The sequence below is a fragment of the Phasianus colchicus genome, chromosome 2 (genome assembly GCF_987193195.1).
Source record: "Phasianus colchicus chromosome 2, bPhaCol1.hap1.1, whole genome shotgun sequence".
Classification (NCBI taxonomy): domain Eukaryota; kingdom Metazoa; phylum Chordata; class Aves; order Galliformes; family Phasianidae; genus Phasianus; species Phasianus colchicus.
In genome coordinates, this window is record NC_143437.1 from 26,088,401 (window position 1) to 26,105,048 (window position 16,648).

General features: G+C 42.7%; 1 protein-coding gene across 1 annotated transcript in view; it reads left to right on the top strand.

Moving 5' to 3' along the window:
• The first annotated feature begins 3,110 nt into the window (after positions 1–3,110).
• The window catches only part of PRKCE (protein kinase C epsilon), a 275,101-nt gene continuing 261,563 nt past the window's right edge, over positions 3,111–16,648 (top strand). The window contains exon 1 of the mRNA XM_031594662.2: positions 3,111–4,108. Within this exon, the coding sequence (XP_031450522.1) occupies positions 3,761–4,108 (348 nt within the window). The 5' untranslated portion in view covers positions 3,111–3,760. The remainder of the gene's footprint in view (positions 4,109–16,648) is intronic.

The window sequence follows — 16,648 nt, forward strand, 5'->3', positions numbered from 1 at the left end:
TCTGTCACTTAGAATTTTTCAGACTATTGCTCTGTTTGTTTTTCTGATGGCATTTGTAGGAAAGATTGGAATGCTGTTCACTGTACTTCAGTTACTGGATTTTCAGAATATTGTTCTAGGGCTTTTGGTAAGTTAGTAACAGTTTCGTGTAAAAGATATAGGCAAGCTTTTGCAAAGTTCATTTTATATGTACATAGGTCACTCTGAAAGTAATGCCTCCTATTTATTTCCACAGAAACTACAACAGATACAAAGAGCACAAGAACACTACTTGATAGAGCACATTCTCAGCTACAAAATGCTATTTTTCAACAGTCACCACCACGAACTGTGTATTGCAATGAATGCCATGGTGCCTACACCAGTAGAGGTGACCCACTGTTGTTGTCACCACTGCCTCTCTGTGCTCACATTCACTATTTGTCTCCATAAACGTTCAGCAAGCATTGATGAGTGCATTTTTTCCTCATGGAGGAATCTAATTCCATGCCTTGCTCCATCCACATTTCCATGTCAGTCACCATATTATCAGACTGCTCCTCTGCTGCCATCTGTGACATGGCATAAAAATATAGTGAAATATTGGTGGGGAGGTTCAGCCTCATACCACCAACATCCACCTCTGATGATGCAAGCCAACATAATAAAATAGGTGTTACTTTCAGAGCAGCCCTCCTATATAAAAAATTAAAACATTTATGAAATATTCACTTTCCTAACCATTGTAAGTATAGACATGACTGATTCTAAGTCAGTTTGTAAATGCTTATTCATACAGGAAATCTCCTTAAAAAAGATTTGTGAAACCAAACCTTAGCTTGTTTCAGTGCATGGAAAATGGAAGAGATTAGATGGACCAAATCAGAGGCCAGAGCCTAAGTACTCATGTATTTCCAGTAGGTTAAATATATTATTAGTGAAATATGAGATTTATTGATATTGTTCTGTATAGTGCGTTAATAGCCCAGACTGATTCAGGCTGTTGTCATATGCAGGTGTGACCTTGCAGACACATGGCGTTATTGAACTCACCATGGAGACTGTGCTTACTTACATCCTACCAGGGGCATTCAGACTATACGTAGTTGCAGGTCACTTACAAGTAATCAGTCAAAATTAAACACTGTATCAGTTCAGCTTTTGCATTTTCCCATATTTAAGGAAATTGAGCGTATTGTTTACACTGCTATACAAACACATCCAGAGGAAAGATTTAATTACAGAGCTCTTCCTCACACACTGGAATTGAGAGTGCACTGAATACGTGGCATGATATACTCTAGGTTGTGAATGGGGCTGGGAGGGAAGGAAGGGGTATTTCTGGTGGGGCCTGTGAGCACACTCCTTTACAGAAACAAGTGATAGATGTATGACAGCCGCTGGGAGCACAGGGAAGGCTGAATTGGGAGGGAAGGCTCCTATAATTGGGCCTTATCATGGCTTTGTATCAAACGACAGCACTCGGGGACTGTCAGGATAATGAACATGGAGATGTTACTTTTACTAGCAGATAAAGCAGTGACTGGCACAAAAAAAAGGCTTTCTTTCACTATGTGAATGCTCTCATGACCCTTAGGCTTCATTAGTACCGCATTTTCTACCTGAGAACTACTCTGGAAACACAGATGCCAGGACTGTTTCATCTGCTCCACACAGCGCCTGCCTCTGAGCTGCTGCCTGCAGTAACACACGGTTACCTGATCGCCGCTGCCACATCAAGATTACCAGGTGCAGAGACGAGCCTCGGTGCTCATTTGTCACAGACTTCCTTGAGTGTGTCCTGGCAGTTGGATTCTTTCTTCATGCTGCCTCGAATTCCCTCAGCTGCCCTCCTGAACACAAGAGCTGGCCTGACATTTTTCTTCTGATAGTAAAGTCAGTTCAAACCTTGTGCAGGAGCACAAGACTTTCTTTAAAAAAGCAAACAAACAACCAAACAGGTGAAGTCATCAACTCAAAATTATTCTGGGGAGGAGAAAAGTTCTCACAAAGTTTCCTGATTGTTTAACACAGCAATCAGCACCACGGCAACAAACATAACCAAAATCAAATCGCTAATGTAGCAAGCACGCCCTTTTAGGAGATTTATTTCCCCTTTCAGTATCTTTCCAGCCCAGCCACGCTTTCTCCCGGTGGCGCTTCCCCTTATCGCCGGGGGCGGCGGGGCCAAGCTGTGGCCGGGGCAGCATAGAGGGGATGGGGGCGCCCGGCACCGCGGCCGGGCCGAGACACAGCCGCGTTCCTCCCAGTCGGGCAGCGGGAGGCCGCTTCCCCCGGCGGCGCACGGCACTTCCCGGAGCTCGCACACCGCGGGGAAACTCTTCCTCCGACCCGGCCCCCGCTGACGTAACGGTGCCTCTGCCGCCGCGGCCCGGCGGGCGGGGGAGGCGCGGCGCGGCCCGGGGTTCGGCGCTGTCAGGCGGCGACGGTGCTCCGCAGCCGCTGTTCGTCGCGGGGCCGGAGGGCTCCGAGGGGCGACGCTGTAGCGGGGAGGCGCTAGCGATCCGGGCTCAGGGGAGAGCCGTTCCTCGCCCGGGTGGGAGCGGGCGTGCGGCAGCGCCGTGCGGCGAGCCGGGGAACGCAGGAGTAGAACCTGAGGGGCTATTTAAAGCCCGGGAGGAAGGGGATCGGGGATGTTTTTTTCCGCGCCACTTTTATCCCGGGAGGAGGAGGAGGACGGAGAAGGGAATAACAACAGCGATAATACGAGTAATAAAGAATAAGAAATAAAACACGACGCGAATCGGTGAAACGCGGCCGGGAGGGCCGGGGAGCGGCGAGGAAGGCGGCTCGGACGCGGCTCCCGCCGCCGAAGTTTCCGCACGCCCTCCTGCTCCCGCTGCCCGCGCTCCCCGCACACGCACGCACACACACTCGCTCGCACACTGACGTCTTTTGCGCATTTCCTGCACGAGCGGCGGAGCGGCGGCGGGAGGCGGGCTGGGCTGCGCGCAGCGAGCGAGGGAGGAGAGCAGGAGGCAGGCAGGGAGGCGGCCGGGCGGGAGGGAGGGACGCGGGCGGGGGGCGGCCGGCGGGAGGGAGGCGGCGGCTCTGCCCATCGCCAGGGCGGCGGCCGCCCAGCCGGAGCCCGCCGAGAGCCGCGCGGCCCGCTCGGCTCCGCTGCCGTCGCCCCCCCCCGCCCCATGCGCGGGGGTCGCCGCGCCGGCTCCTCGGCCTCGGCGGCGGAGGAGGAGGAGGAGGAGGCGCGGGACGGGCGGCGGCCGCCGCTGCCTCTGCTGGAAGGTGCCCGGGCGGCCGCTGGGCGAGCGGGGAGCGCGCAGTAGCAGGGCTGGTGGGGCGGCCGGTGCCTCCGCCTCGCGTGTGCGGGTATTGTTGTGCCGCCGGCGGGCAGGGCTGGCGGCTGCGGGAGCCTCGGGTCGCGGCGCTGCCCCCTTCGAGGAGCCCCGGCCGGGATTATGGTGTAGGTGCGGGGAGGAGGCTTTTGCTCGGGGTCCGCGCCGCCCGGATCGGGATCGCCTTCGGGGGTTCCTGCAGCCTCCCCCTCCCCTGCGGCCCCCCTCCCTTGTTTTCCGTTAGAAGCACGGGCGAGAAAATAAATGCATTCACTGGGTGTCGCAAGAGCGAAGGCGAAATAATCCAAGGTAACGGCGGCGGCGGCGACGCGAGGGGACCCGCACGGCGTCCCGCTCCCCCTCTCCCAGACCTGCCCCTATTTATTGGCGAGCCCTCCTCCCTCCGCTCTGTGCGAGCGCGTCGTGCCAGTGCCTGATCCCGGGAAAGTGCTGCCGTCCGTCCAGCCATGGTGGTTTTCAATGGCTTGCTGAAGATCAAGATCTGCGAGGCGGTGAATCTGAAGCCCACGGCGTGGTCCTTGAGGCATGCGGTGGGCCCCAGGCCGCAGACCTTCCTGCTGGACCCTTACATAGCCCTCAATGTGGACGACTCCAGGATTGGGCAGACCTCCACCAAGCAAAAGACCAACAGTCCAGCGTGGAACGATGAATTTGTCACTGACGTTTGCAACGGCAGGAAGATAGAGATGGCTGTTTTCCATGATGCCCCCATCGGGTACGACGATTTTGTAGCTAACTGCACTATACAGTTCGAGGACCTGCTGCAGAACGGGAGCCGCCACTTCGAGGACTGGGTGAGTGCCCATGCTGCCCATACAGAGATGCATGTATTGGTGGCATTGCTCTGGGTGCAACATCTGTATTGCAGGGCTAGGTTGCCAAGGGCATGCCGTGGCTCAGGAGGCTTTTCGTTATTTCCGCACTTTGTTATACCCAGATAGTTGTGGTTACTGTCTATCTAATGTATGTGATCTGTAGGTATGGGAAGAAAGAAAAATACGGCGTCTCTAAGAGGTGTATAATTACCACTTCTGAAATTATGTTACATAAAGACAGGTCCAGTTATCTTGCTGTTCAAAGCCCCCAAGCAATCCATCCATACAGTGTGACAAAACCCAGAGCCAGCTTTTAAACCGTGTTCATTTCAGTGTGAAGTGACAAAGCCGTGACGAGGTCATGACAAGCCTTAAAAACCCAGGTCTGATCTCTGATACCAGACACTTCAGGGCCATCGTGTCACTTGAAAGCTCACTGCATCAGTGCTGATGCTCCTCCTTCCCCTAGATGGTCTGGACCTTTATGCATAGACCTAAGGCAGTGCTTCTTCAAATGCCTGAAATTGATAAAAGGATTCTGGTGGATTTTGGCACCAAGCAGGCAGATGCTGCCTGTATACACAATGTGCTGACCAGCTTCTACTGCATCTCAAAGACCCAGAGGCGAACGTGCCTCAGTGGGAGTACAAAAAAGCCACAAAATCCTTGGTCTGGCTGCCTCAGGTACTGTGATTTAGTGCTGAAAATAAAACAAAAAGAAGCACAGGAAGCAGGAATATACACATTTCTGCAGCTAAATGGTTAAATGGCGTATTCTTTAGATAAGATGTATAAAACAATAGTAACTGCCTTCTAATTTTAAATGTGCCCTGCCTGGCCATCCGTCTGAAGTGTGTACACTCATCTTTGCGTGTTTATTTGTTATGGTTAGAGTGATGTTTCGTTGGCAAGTGAAGAACCCAGGGCAAAGTGAAAATAGCAAGAGTTAACAGCTCTGAGCTTCACATATCCTTTGAAGCTCCTTTACTTGATGCAGTGGTATAAAGAGACATCAGAACAATGGGGAGGCTCTCTTTATGCTGATTAAGACCTAAATAACTTCACTGTTACAACTTCTACGTTTACAACTTCAAAAATATTGTCCAGTTCTTCTACATGTTACATTGTGATAATTAAGATCTAGATTATTCTGGTGCTGTATGAAAGCTACACATTAGTAAGCTTGGATCGTAAAACTCAGTGATAGGCAGAGAAAAAAAAAAAGCCAAATCAGGAAAAGACAAATGCAGCAGTATTGCAGATGTCTTTTACCTGGATTGAATGATAATCGTGTTGTGGTGCTTCTGAAATCAGAGGGTATTTCATTGTTGAGACCAATGGAATGAGGATGTCATCATGGATTTTTAGTGAAGGAATAATAATATATTTTCCTTCTGTGCGTGGTACACATTCTGAGTGTGTTGCCAAATCTGGAAGAACCTTGCAGGTTACTGATGCCAGGTTTGAATTTTGGTGGGCTGGCATGTGAGGGTACATTGTGGCTTTAATTTCTGAGGTGAGTTCAAACATCCAAACCTGTGCATAAACAGTGGAATTTAACGGGCCCTTTGTAAACACATTCTGGGGAGAACTAAATAGCTGAATCAGATAAATGCTGTATTTTAATGCACCAGGATTCATTGCTGTCCAGCATCCACTGGGTGGGAGGAGCAAGGGAGTGATTGCTGTTGTGTGTTGATGTTACAGAGTTGAGTAAGTGGCACCGGATCGTAATTGGTTAGCTCAGTATAATATGGGATCTAAAGCATCATTTACTTCTTTTTTATTTTATTTTTGTGCTGTAAGTCCTCACTGTGCTTGTGCAGTGCATATAATACGCAGAGAACACCACCCCCTCTGAAAAACAGTTGGAACTCGAGGGTGCAGGCATTTGTAGAATTGTATTTTACTTTTCCAAAATCTCCAATTTTACAAAACGTGTCTTTGTTATTGTAATACTGAGTGTGTTTATTGCACTGTTAATAGGTAAGGAATCCCAGAGAATTGGCTTTTACAAAATCACTCTGTTTGTTCATTTGATTTCACTGACTTAAATAAGGCCAGTGGCTATGACATCTCTATAGATTGTAGAGTGATGTACATAGATTTATTGTTATCTTCATTAGTGTCTGGAGTCTGTATTAAAACTTGCAAAAAACAAGCATTCTCTGAACTGTATTAGTTGAATGGCTGTCACAGGGCACTGAAAATGCACATGGCCTAAATCAGTGTAAGACTAAGACCTGGTATGTTTCTGACTGTTTTTTTTTTTTTTTTTTTTTTCTGTTTAGTAATAGGACTAATTCTTTCATTAAGCTCTTAGCATTGAAGGCAGATGTTTTTGTAGCACTCTTCCTCAACTCTATGGCAAGCAAATTAAAAGCAGCTATCACAGAAGCCCATTCCTCCTTCATGCTTGAAATACCAATATCAAGCTATAAACATTGCTGGAGAATATAAAATATTTTTATGCCATTCTAAGTGTTTCCCTTTAAGGAGTCCTAAGTTGGAATGGGTACCATGTACTTGTTGAGTCTTTCGAGTCTGTTTGATGCAATTAATTGCATTCCCTCCCCTTTATACCTTCAGAATGATGCAACAGATCTTGCAGGATTGGACTGTCACTGTTAAAATTGCTCTGAGAAAATGCTCATATTCTGAGAGCAGCTCTTGCCAATATACTAATTGCTTTAATGTACTGAATTTTGCATAACACTGCATGCATTTCTGTAAGGAAATTTCAGTATTTGTTTTATCTGCACTAGGCCCAAGGTTATGACTTATGCTGTTACATATTTCTAGACTCTTGTCAGAAGTCCAAGATGAAAAAAGGACTTGCACAGAAATAATGTTTTAGCTCTTTTTTTTTTTCTCCCTGAAAAGAAATAATTCCTCTTTTTTGCCCGCTTGCCTACCTTGTTTTTTTTCATTTTCTTTTCTCCTTTCATTTATTTTTTTGTTTATTTATTTTGCCATTGTGTTCATGTGCTCGTGTGTTTTGTGAAAGATTAGTTTTTTAGGAAAATACTGGGTATTTGTCTCACTGTTAAACCTGTGCTATATCCCGGTGCCATGGTTACAGTGGAAACACTAATGATAAACAAGCACAAAGCTTGAAATCATGATAGCGTCTATTGTATTGGAATGGGTAAGATAAATGTGCAAAATTCTAGTTCCTTTTTTCTTCAGAGTATTCAGAGGTTGCACGAATGATTTTTATATTTTCTGTCTATTTATGATATTTATATTTTCTGAACATACCTATGCAGAAAAAATAAGTTGTGGCCTAGCATGCTAGTTCATATTTTACTAGATGGAAGCTTCTAAACAAAATACGTACATTTCCTTTAAGGGAGGGTTGATAAGAAAATATTTGGTTTGGTTTGTGATAATTAAGGAGGTGGCTGCTTTTCAGTGGTGCATCAATACAGACACAACATAATCAAAGTATCAGTGTTGCAGATTTTATTTTTTTTTAAGCACTGGCTGCACTGCAGTTTCAAAGCGAGCTTTCAATTGCAGACTTATTCCTGTAAGTGAATGAAATGTTATACAGAATGGCACAAAGCATTTTTAAAAGGTTATTGAGAGACTTATATTTTGATAAATAGAAAATGCAGAACAATAAACAACATGAAAGTTCTTATTGGAAAAAGAAAAACTGTATTTTTTGAGTTAGGTGATTCGTGTAATAACAAAATATTTCTTCATTTATTTTTCTTACATATTGCATATGTAAACACAGTTTATGTTTGCAGTGCAGTTGAGTTGATACTGTAGCTACACTTTTATCTGTAGATTTTAAATCAGAAATGAAGATTCCTTTAACTTCCAGCCCTGTGATTATACTTTTGTGAATTAGAATGATCAATATTTATGGGTTTGGATGACTGGTAGTATGGCTTCTGAGTTCATGTCCACTTTTCAGAGTTGGCAGTAGATGAAATCAGTGTAACTGGACCGATGCCAAAGACTCCATCTAAGGGTCTTAGCCATTAGCTTGACTGTACATGAGAAACCCTATTGAGTTGTCCTAAGAAATCCTTATGCAAGCTGAGTAGCAGAACTTAATCAGTCAGAACGTCACAACATTTAGCAAGAAAAGCCTGTATTTCCACTCAGAATATTTCACAGCTGTATTTAGGTTAATTAATCAAGTTCAATTTTCTGCTGTTTTAAATAATCCCTAACACTGTCAGTGAAAAATTAAAACACAGATTTCAGTGAGCTTCTTCTCGCTAGCCTTAAATATCTTCTATTCTTCCTTCACTTCTTCTTCATTGTTGATTCGTAAAGTCTTTTTGAACATACTTTTTAAAAGCCTTCTTTCATATTTCCATGTTATTAATGTGAAGTTAGTCGTGCAGCTGCGCCGCCATTGTGTAAAGCAAGTTTAAGGAATTAATGCGATATCTCAGCAGCAATTTGATGATGAGTTATGGGAGATGGAAGGGGAAAAATGGACACTGTTTTACATACTCATTTTGCTACTGAGTTACATGTTTTCTATCATGCTTATAGCATACTACTGATGAAATATTCCAATTGGAAAGACCGTGTCTTGGGTCTCCAAGCTGCGGTCTGTAGAGTTAGGGCAATGCTGCTCTGAATGTCATTGTGCTTACCTGTCATAAGGTGTGACTAATGTAGTGAACAGGTGCAAGCAGACTATAGACATCAGCTCCTGGCTTTGACATGGCTAGCAATAAGAAGAACAAGTATTCCATACAGTAGAAAATCTAGCAGCGCTTCAGAGAAAGGGCAATAAGGAATTGAGAAGGGAATAGCAGGGGAAGAATTAAAACACATCTGAGTCCTCAATCCTGTGAGCTGTCCATTTACTTGGGAAGTACAGCCATCTCCTTCCTGCTTCTCATCTAAATTAACTGGGAAAACTGCTCAGGGGCTTATCAGAGGATGGGTTTCTTGGGGTGGAGAGGAGTAGTTTGTTCATTTATTTAGTAGCCCTTTGCCTTTTCTGTTGCTGAAGTGACACCTCATTCAGTCAGTAGGTGATCTGTTATAGCTGGTGAGCAGAGAGTGGGGTCACGATCATCTTATCACGGGTCACTGCACGGGAAACTGTAGAAGGTTGTCATTGGGCTAGCAGCATGTGATTGCAGTGTATTTTCATTTTTATTTTTATTGACCAGCTGAACAAGTGGTGCTGAAAGGCCTTGCATTTTGTTTGTGAAAGCTTTACATCTCATCTAAACTACAGTTCACAAGCTGCTGAAAAGCATTGTTATCAGAAGAATATTTGTTGAAATGGAAGGGAAATTGCTGTCCTGTTGGGTAGGTTTCTGCATTACAAGGCTGGCACTGGGCAAGGTCTGTGAGGCTGGGGTGTGAGCAGCAGCCAGCAGGGCTTCACATGGACTTCATGAAATTCTGAGGGTGAGCAGTTGTGAATGGCAGAGGGGGAATGTTGGAGAGCGCTTCGTACAAGTGCTTTGCCTTCTCCCCCATCCTGTCTCCTTCTGAGCCTCCTCTTTTCCCTCACTGCTGTGGATGTGGTACAGTCATCACGCAGCTCACCCACTCCCTCATATCAATCCCTTTCTGCAGCTGCACAAATCTACTCCTACTCCTTGCTAGAAATGTTCTCTCCCATCAGCTCCTGCTCACCTGCAGTGCTTCCCAGCCTTCTGAGGAGTCATGGAGGGCGAAAAACTGCCTCTGCAGCCACTGCTGTGGGGAGAGGGAAAGGGCAATGTACAGAAATAAAGAGATGTGGCATGGAGAGAAACCTGGAGAAGGATTATCAGTAGTGACTGCTGCTCCAAGTACTCCAGCTGGCTCTTTAGCAGCAGCAGAAAGCTGTGCATGTAGGAGACAATAATGAGCAGGCACATTGACTAATTAGTGGATGGCCTTCCAGTGCTCACTGACCTATTGGTTATTGTTTGTTTGTTGTTTTTTGGATTATTACTATTTTTATTTTTGCCTGCTTTGTTCAGGCTGTCAGTTTTAAAATCCCAAAGAGCGTAGTCGAAAACGGTTTTCACTTAGTACTGAATCATCATATTTGTAGGTCAGGATTTGACCCTATGACTGCTTGAAGTTCCTCTTGCTGCTTCTAAGAACAATGCTGATACTGACTAGGACAACACTTCTACTGAGCTCTGTAGAAACTGTAGGATAATGTTGCCGGTAACATAGTTCAATTTATAGGTATTAATTACTGTTTCTAAGCTGGACTTCTAGAAGTGTCCAAATCTGATGACAATTGTTCCTATGTTTTCCTTTTGAGCCAGTTTTTAGACAGTTCACATCACTGTAGCCCAAGCATTTCCATAGGCACTGTGCAGAATTTCATGGCTTGTGAATAAACCACCAAGTTCAGTGGGTTTATTGGGCTCACTGAATTTTATTCAGGCTGTTTAAATTCTTTCCTGAACTTAGGCCTGTGTTCCAAGGAAAACTGAGAATAAATACTGTTTAACAACATCCTTTACTTTCATTTTACCCTTACTGATTTATTCTTCTTCTGAAAATCTTATGTATGCAAGCCTGGTTTCTGCTTTCCTCAGCCATGAAAACTAAATCTCTGCCCTCCCCATCCAGAATTCTTTAAATACTGCTGAAGTGAGGATTTAAGTTGGAACTGTAGGACTTGGCTTCTAAGTGCAATTAGTTTCCACTCCCTAAACTAAACTTTAAACAAATTGGGATTGGGGTTTCAGATTTTGAAGGGATGTATGCGAATACTTTGTATAAAAAAATGAAGGTGAAAATATTTCTGATTGGAATTGAATGGTTGAATTCATTTCTGCTTTATCCAGTACTGTCTTAATCTCTTTTCCCTCACCCCATTTACTAGACTGTAAGGCAGAAAAAAGATATCTATTCCATCCAGTTCATGCTGAGAGGTTTTGGAAATGACAGGGTATGCCAGTAATGGGAAATCTGTAGTCAGAGAGGAGAGACTTTCCCTCCATACACATGGAAAGGTGGGGCTGGAACTATCTGGATGTGGAATAAGATGAGAAGTGTAAAGACAGCTTGGAAAGCAGCCATTTTGAGGGGGAAGCAAACTAACCCTTTTGTCTCTTGCAAGGAACTAGACTGAGTAAGATCATAAGAAGGGAGCTATCTCGCTTGTCCTTTTAAGTCATGCAAATTGTAGCAGTTAACAAGAGTTTCTGCCATCTGGGGGCAAAGCAGTCATTGCAGAAGGCTGACAAAAGTTTCAACCTTGTGTTTCTAAGTGACCACTTTCCGATTTGGCAGACAGAAGAAGTATATTTGGCAATATTAGCATGAAACTGCAACTGTAGAACTAATACATAATTCTGGAGATTGAGTAAGTTTAATGACACTTATGTACTTTATACTACATCTTACAAGACAAAAGGCAGATGAGTAGAATTTAAGAGCATCTGCAGAATTGCTGTCTATTCTTATCATTAGTCACAGTATCTTGAATTGCTAGTAAAGTTGATTTCAGAGTGTCCTCTTGCTTATATACCTCTATGAATTAAAAAATCTTAAATTTTCATTGCTATGACTTAATAGAAGTTACAGAAGCCAAAATCTCATGTCTGAACAGCACAGCTGAAAAATCTAGTGATATTGTCACATTCATGTTAAATCTAATGGTAGTTCTAACATTAGTTTTATTGGAAACGGTGTTGGAGAAATGCTACATGGTTCTAAGAGGATACCTTCCCCTGCCCCCCTCCCCTTCCCCCACAATTCTATAGGGTTTAAATTGTTGAAAAACAGAAGTAAAAAAAAAAAAAAAAAAAAGCCTTTTGTTTTAAAATATAAAGAAAAGGCAAAGCCTGATTCCATCAGAGGTTAGCTGGCAGCCCTTTTTGCTTTGTATCAACTAACTTACATTGATTTAATTGTTACAGACAACAGAATCATTTTGGTGGTTTTTGATATCCTGTTGGGCAGTTTCATTGCATGTGGCAGCAAAATGGCATCAATAATGGCCAGGTGTTATTTCATATCTGCCTTGTTTGAACAGCCCACATGGTATCTCTGTGTCTTTAATCTTCATTTAGGGTAGGCAAACTTAAATTGGGTTTCAAACTGAGTATCCTTCAGCTCTTCACAGTATCAGTATGTGTCAGGCAATTTATTATGGGGAACCAGCACATTTTAGAACTGTCTTAGTTTCATTTGGGACAGAGTTGTTCTCTTCAGAGTATCTGGTGTGATGAATTCTGTCCTAGCAGAAACTAAGGCAAGAACTTGCCATTTTTTTCAGGACATTAGCCTTTTTATCCGATTTAAAGTGTATGGCTTTGCCAGATATTAAAAATTACAAGTATGTTTCGACAAGTAATAAAGTGGCAGCAATGAAGCAGATACAATAGTGTTGTGATTCTGAAAAAAGACTGGTGCGTATTCTAAGAGAATGTGAAGGAAATGGTTGTAATGACATTGCTTTGTTTTGTGGAACATAACCCAGAATGATAGCAGTGTTTTCTCCTTCCTTGTTTTCTTTCAGTTTCCTTTTTATCATCTATTCTGACTTCATGCTGCCAGTTCTCCACCGTCCTTTATCTGTTCTGGTTTCAGAATGGTCAATAAACGATACTGACCTTCACAAGATTGCCTAAGATTTTGTTGTTGGCAATGCTAGCAGGCTACATGAATGAAATATCTTACAGAAAGCTATTGCAAATGTAATTTTCTTGCTGGGACCGTGTTTACTCATTGCATAAAACTTTGTGGCATTTGTCAACCTCTCTTTATTTTGAAGTGAGGTTGATCCAGGGTATGTGAAAACAATGAGAAAGAATGTGTTAGAAAGGGAAAGGCTAGAGATCACACATGCTGCATTCACTTTGTTTTCTTTCTTACGTGATTCAAGTTGGATTTATTGAGGAATCTTTTTTTTTTTTTCTGCCTGAGTTTCTTTACCATTTTCTTCCCCGTTACCCTTTACACATCTAGAACATAGTAGCTCATACCTTGCTTGTTTTCTCCTCAATCAGCTGTTATCACCACATCCATAAGGCCTGTTTTTTTGTAAATTCTCCCACATATATCCCTTATTGCTTTTATTCCCATTGCTCCATCACTCCCTCTTGCCACTCTGCTAGCTCACATCAGTAGGACTTAGAAGCATCTTTGGTACCCAGAGCTCTGTGGCCTTTGCCCAGCAGTTCTCCTCTGAAGCTTGTCCTGTCTGAGTTTCTCAGCAAGCAGCAGGGAAGTGACTGAACAGACTGGTGGCTGGCTGAGCAGTTATCTTCAGTCAGAAGTGATGCACTGGATTTCCAGTTAGTTATACTACTGAAGTGGTTTAAGAAAGAAATGTAATGTGGTAACTTTGAGCTCCAAGCAAAATTCTTGGGTTTTAGCTGTCGGTGGGGCATGGGAGGAAGGTGATCCCTCTCTGAAACCTGAGCTTTCCTAAGTGATGGAAACAGTGTTGCAATGCAATTTTAGTAGGTACTGACTACTGGAATTAGCAGTGACTTTTTCTCACAGAAAATCCCATGTTCTGTTTGGTGGTTTGTTTTGTTTTATTATTTTCTTTTTTTTTTTTGGTTGGTTGGTTGTTGTTATTTTTTTTAATATAAAGGAGAATTATGATTTTTTTGTCTTCAAAAATTTGCAGTCCATACTCAAGTCAAGAGACGACAGACTAAGGAAGACAAAAGAAACAGTAAGAAAATACACACAAGTATTAAAAGTTGTAGCCATAGCCATATCAACTGACTTTGACTTGGTGTGCCTAACTCAGAATCTCAAGGGGAGAGGCAACAGTGGCAATTTTGCCCCACGTACATGGAGATATTCTGCATGATGTGGTGTTTCCTCTTCCTGAAGCTGACAACTGACAACCCTTAAGATCTAGTCCACAGTTCCCAAATTTCTAGGCACTTATGAGTGTCCCATATTACTTTATGTGTGTTGGGATCACACGCTTTTAGGGAATCAAAGGGTTTTTTCTGTATAATTCCATGAAAGCATTAACTGTATTATTACATTTGAGCTTTTTTTCTTTATCAGTAGTGGGTTAGAGCACTGCCTGTGCAATAATCAAATACAGACACAATATATAAAGTTAATGATAAGTATTAATGCCACTTGGCTGAGATAAGATGTATTAAGTTTTGCTTCTCTCCTTCACTCTTTGTGTCTCCAAATTCTCAGAGCCATGTGAAGCCTCTGAGAGGAATGAAAGAAGGAAGGGTTTTATTAACATCTCACAATTGTTTTGTAGAAATCGCAACACTTCTCACCTAAAAGAGCAAAACTTTCTCTTTTGGCTTTTTCTGATGACCTTTATGTAATACTTTAATGTATCTATATTCAAGTCCATTACATTGAAAAGAATATTGGTTTAGTGGTCACATTTAGGAGGTGGCTTTACATATGCATTTTTTATAAGGTAATGTAAAAGCTTTTAAAATACAAATTCAGCTAGACTGATTTTTAACTATTCCCTGCTGAATTAGCAGCCCAGACACCATGACCTACACAAGTTCCTGTGGCCTTTAGGTGGTCTTTCCTTGTCCACTCTCACTGTTTCTTTTGTCTGCTTTGTCCATTTGTGACAAGACCCTTTGGTTGGGGGAGATCATTTCGTAGGACTGTGGGGTCCTGGTTCTTTTTTGAAAGTCATTCACTTTCCAACCAAAACTGCTAGTGAGTCAGTGTGCACATTCTTTGTGAACTGTTTGTGAGCACACTCTTCAGAATGGTCAGGTTCCCTTCATGAGATTTTCCATCTGTTCGGTCAGCTGGTACACGTGTTTTTGTGTTCTTCCAATGGATGTTCTTTAGGGAGTTGTTTCTGACTGGTTTTTCATTAGTAAATCAATAGTGAATAACTGGATATTTGAATGAAGAAAATTAAACTGATCTCTAGCTTCCTTTGAATGTACGCTGGACATCAAACTGACCTTTTCTCACTTACTCCAACTATTACATCTTATTTAAAAAGTGTGTGCTCTCCAGCCAAGCACTGCTTTGCTCTATCAGTACTACTAATATTGCAAAGCTTTAGAGATCCTTAGTGTATTCCAAAGTTTACATCTTTTTAATATCAGATTTAAGAACATATATGAGGTGTGAGAATGTCATTTTAGATTTTTATGCAGTTCCTGGAAGACTGAGATAAGAAAATGAACATCTCTTGACATTGAAGGCAGGCACGGTGAGAAACAGGTACAGTTTTAGTGAAAGCTCTCAGCCCTGCAACCATCTCCTGCTGTAACAGTATAGGTTTGCTCTGTTTGGGACTTGGGCGTAGCTGTGGCTATCATCAGTAAGACAAACTGCAGGCCCAGTATTTTGTAGTACTGCCAATGAGTCTGTAGCTCTTCCAGGACTGTGAATCAGTCCTGTGTCCTGTTTGCAGACTAGCAAGTAAATTTTGCGTCCCAGCACCAGTGTGCAGTCTGCAGAACCCCTTTATGCACAGTTAGTCAACTTTATGATGCAAATAATATGATGTCTCGAGACGTTTATGCACCCATGAAAATTTACTCAATGATAGGGATATCCCCAGTAAGAGAGGAATGAGGCATGGAAGCCTTCACCGAGTGTAGATGCATACATTTGGTAGGTGACAGTTTTGAATGTAGGAGTTATTGCTTTCTCTTTGATAACATTCACTGTGTGTTAGGTGGTGCAGTAACATAAAATTCATAGTTCCTTCCTGGCAGACCTTACGCTGTAAAATCAGGTAACTTATTATCCCACTTTTGGATGATAAACTACAACATAAGATCGATAAAGGTTCTTTACCTGTATATCAAGATAGAGGCAAAGTACAAAAGCTGTTAAATACACATAACAAAATACAAAGCTTTTTAGAACACAAGTATACAAAAAAATAAATTTAGTGGTATTGCAACTTTGAAAATTCAATAGCTCGTGGAGAAGGTGTAATTATCTAATTGGTAAGGGAAAGTGTTTTAATTGACATGAGGTAGCAGAGGAAGAGGCTTAACTTGTATGCCAAACCAGGGAACAGGTAATTAAGATGGACAGTCAACAATATGAAGCCATTCTGTAATGGCTGGATTATTATTAATAGCTGGATTATTATTAACTGGATTACAGAAATAGGGAACACCACATTTGCAGCAGGCTTTATCTTAAAAAAAGTTTCAAAATGTCGTAGCATATCACAACATAAAAATAGCTGCTGTCGATATTATTTGGTTTCACTTAGCATCAGTGGGATCAGGTGAGGTTCGTGAGTTCATTTTCAGAGTGCACAAAGTTCACTGTTCCTGATCCTTATTACTTTATTGTCTGAAGTCTTTGCGGGGTGTGAGATAATGTGTAAGAACTTCATCATAAACTTGAGTGCTGTGAACTGGTCAGACAAGTTTTTACCCACTTAAGTCGTCCTGCTTGTACTTGTGATATAACGTTATCTCCTCTCTCCTCTGTAATTTTTGACTTTATTTCCACTCACGTAATTCTTCAGAGAAATGAGGACATCAGTAATGAGGAATGCTGAGACGGTCACTCACTCATAATCCGGGTATAAATCTTCTTATAGATTGAATAGTCCAGCCATTTGTGTTAATGGCT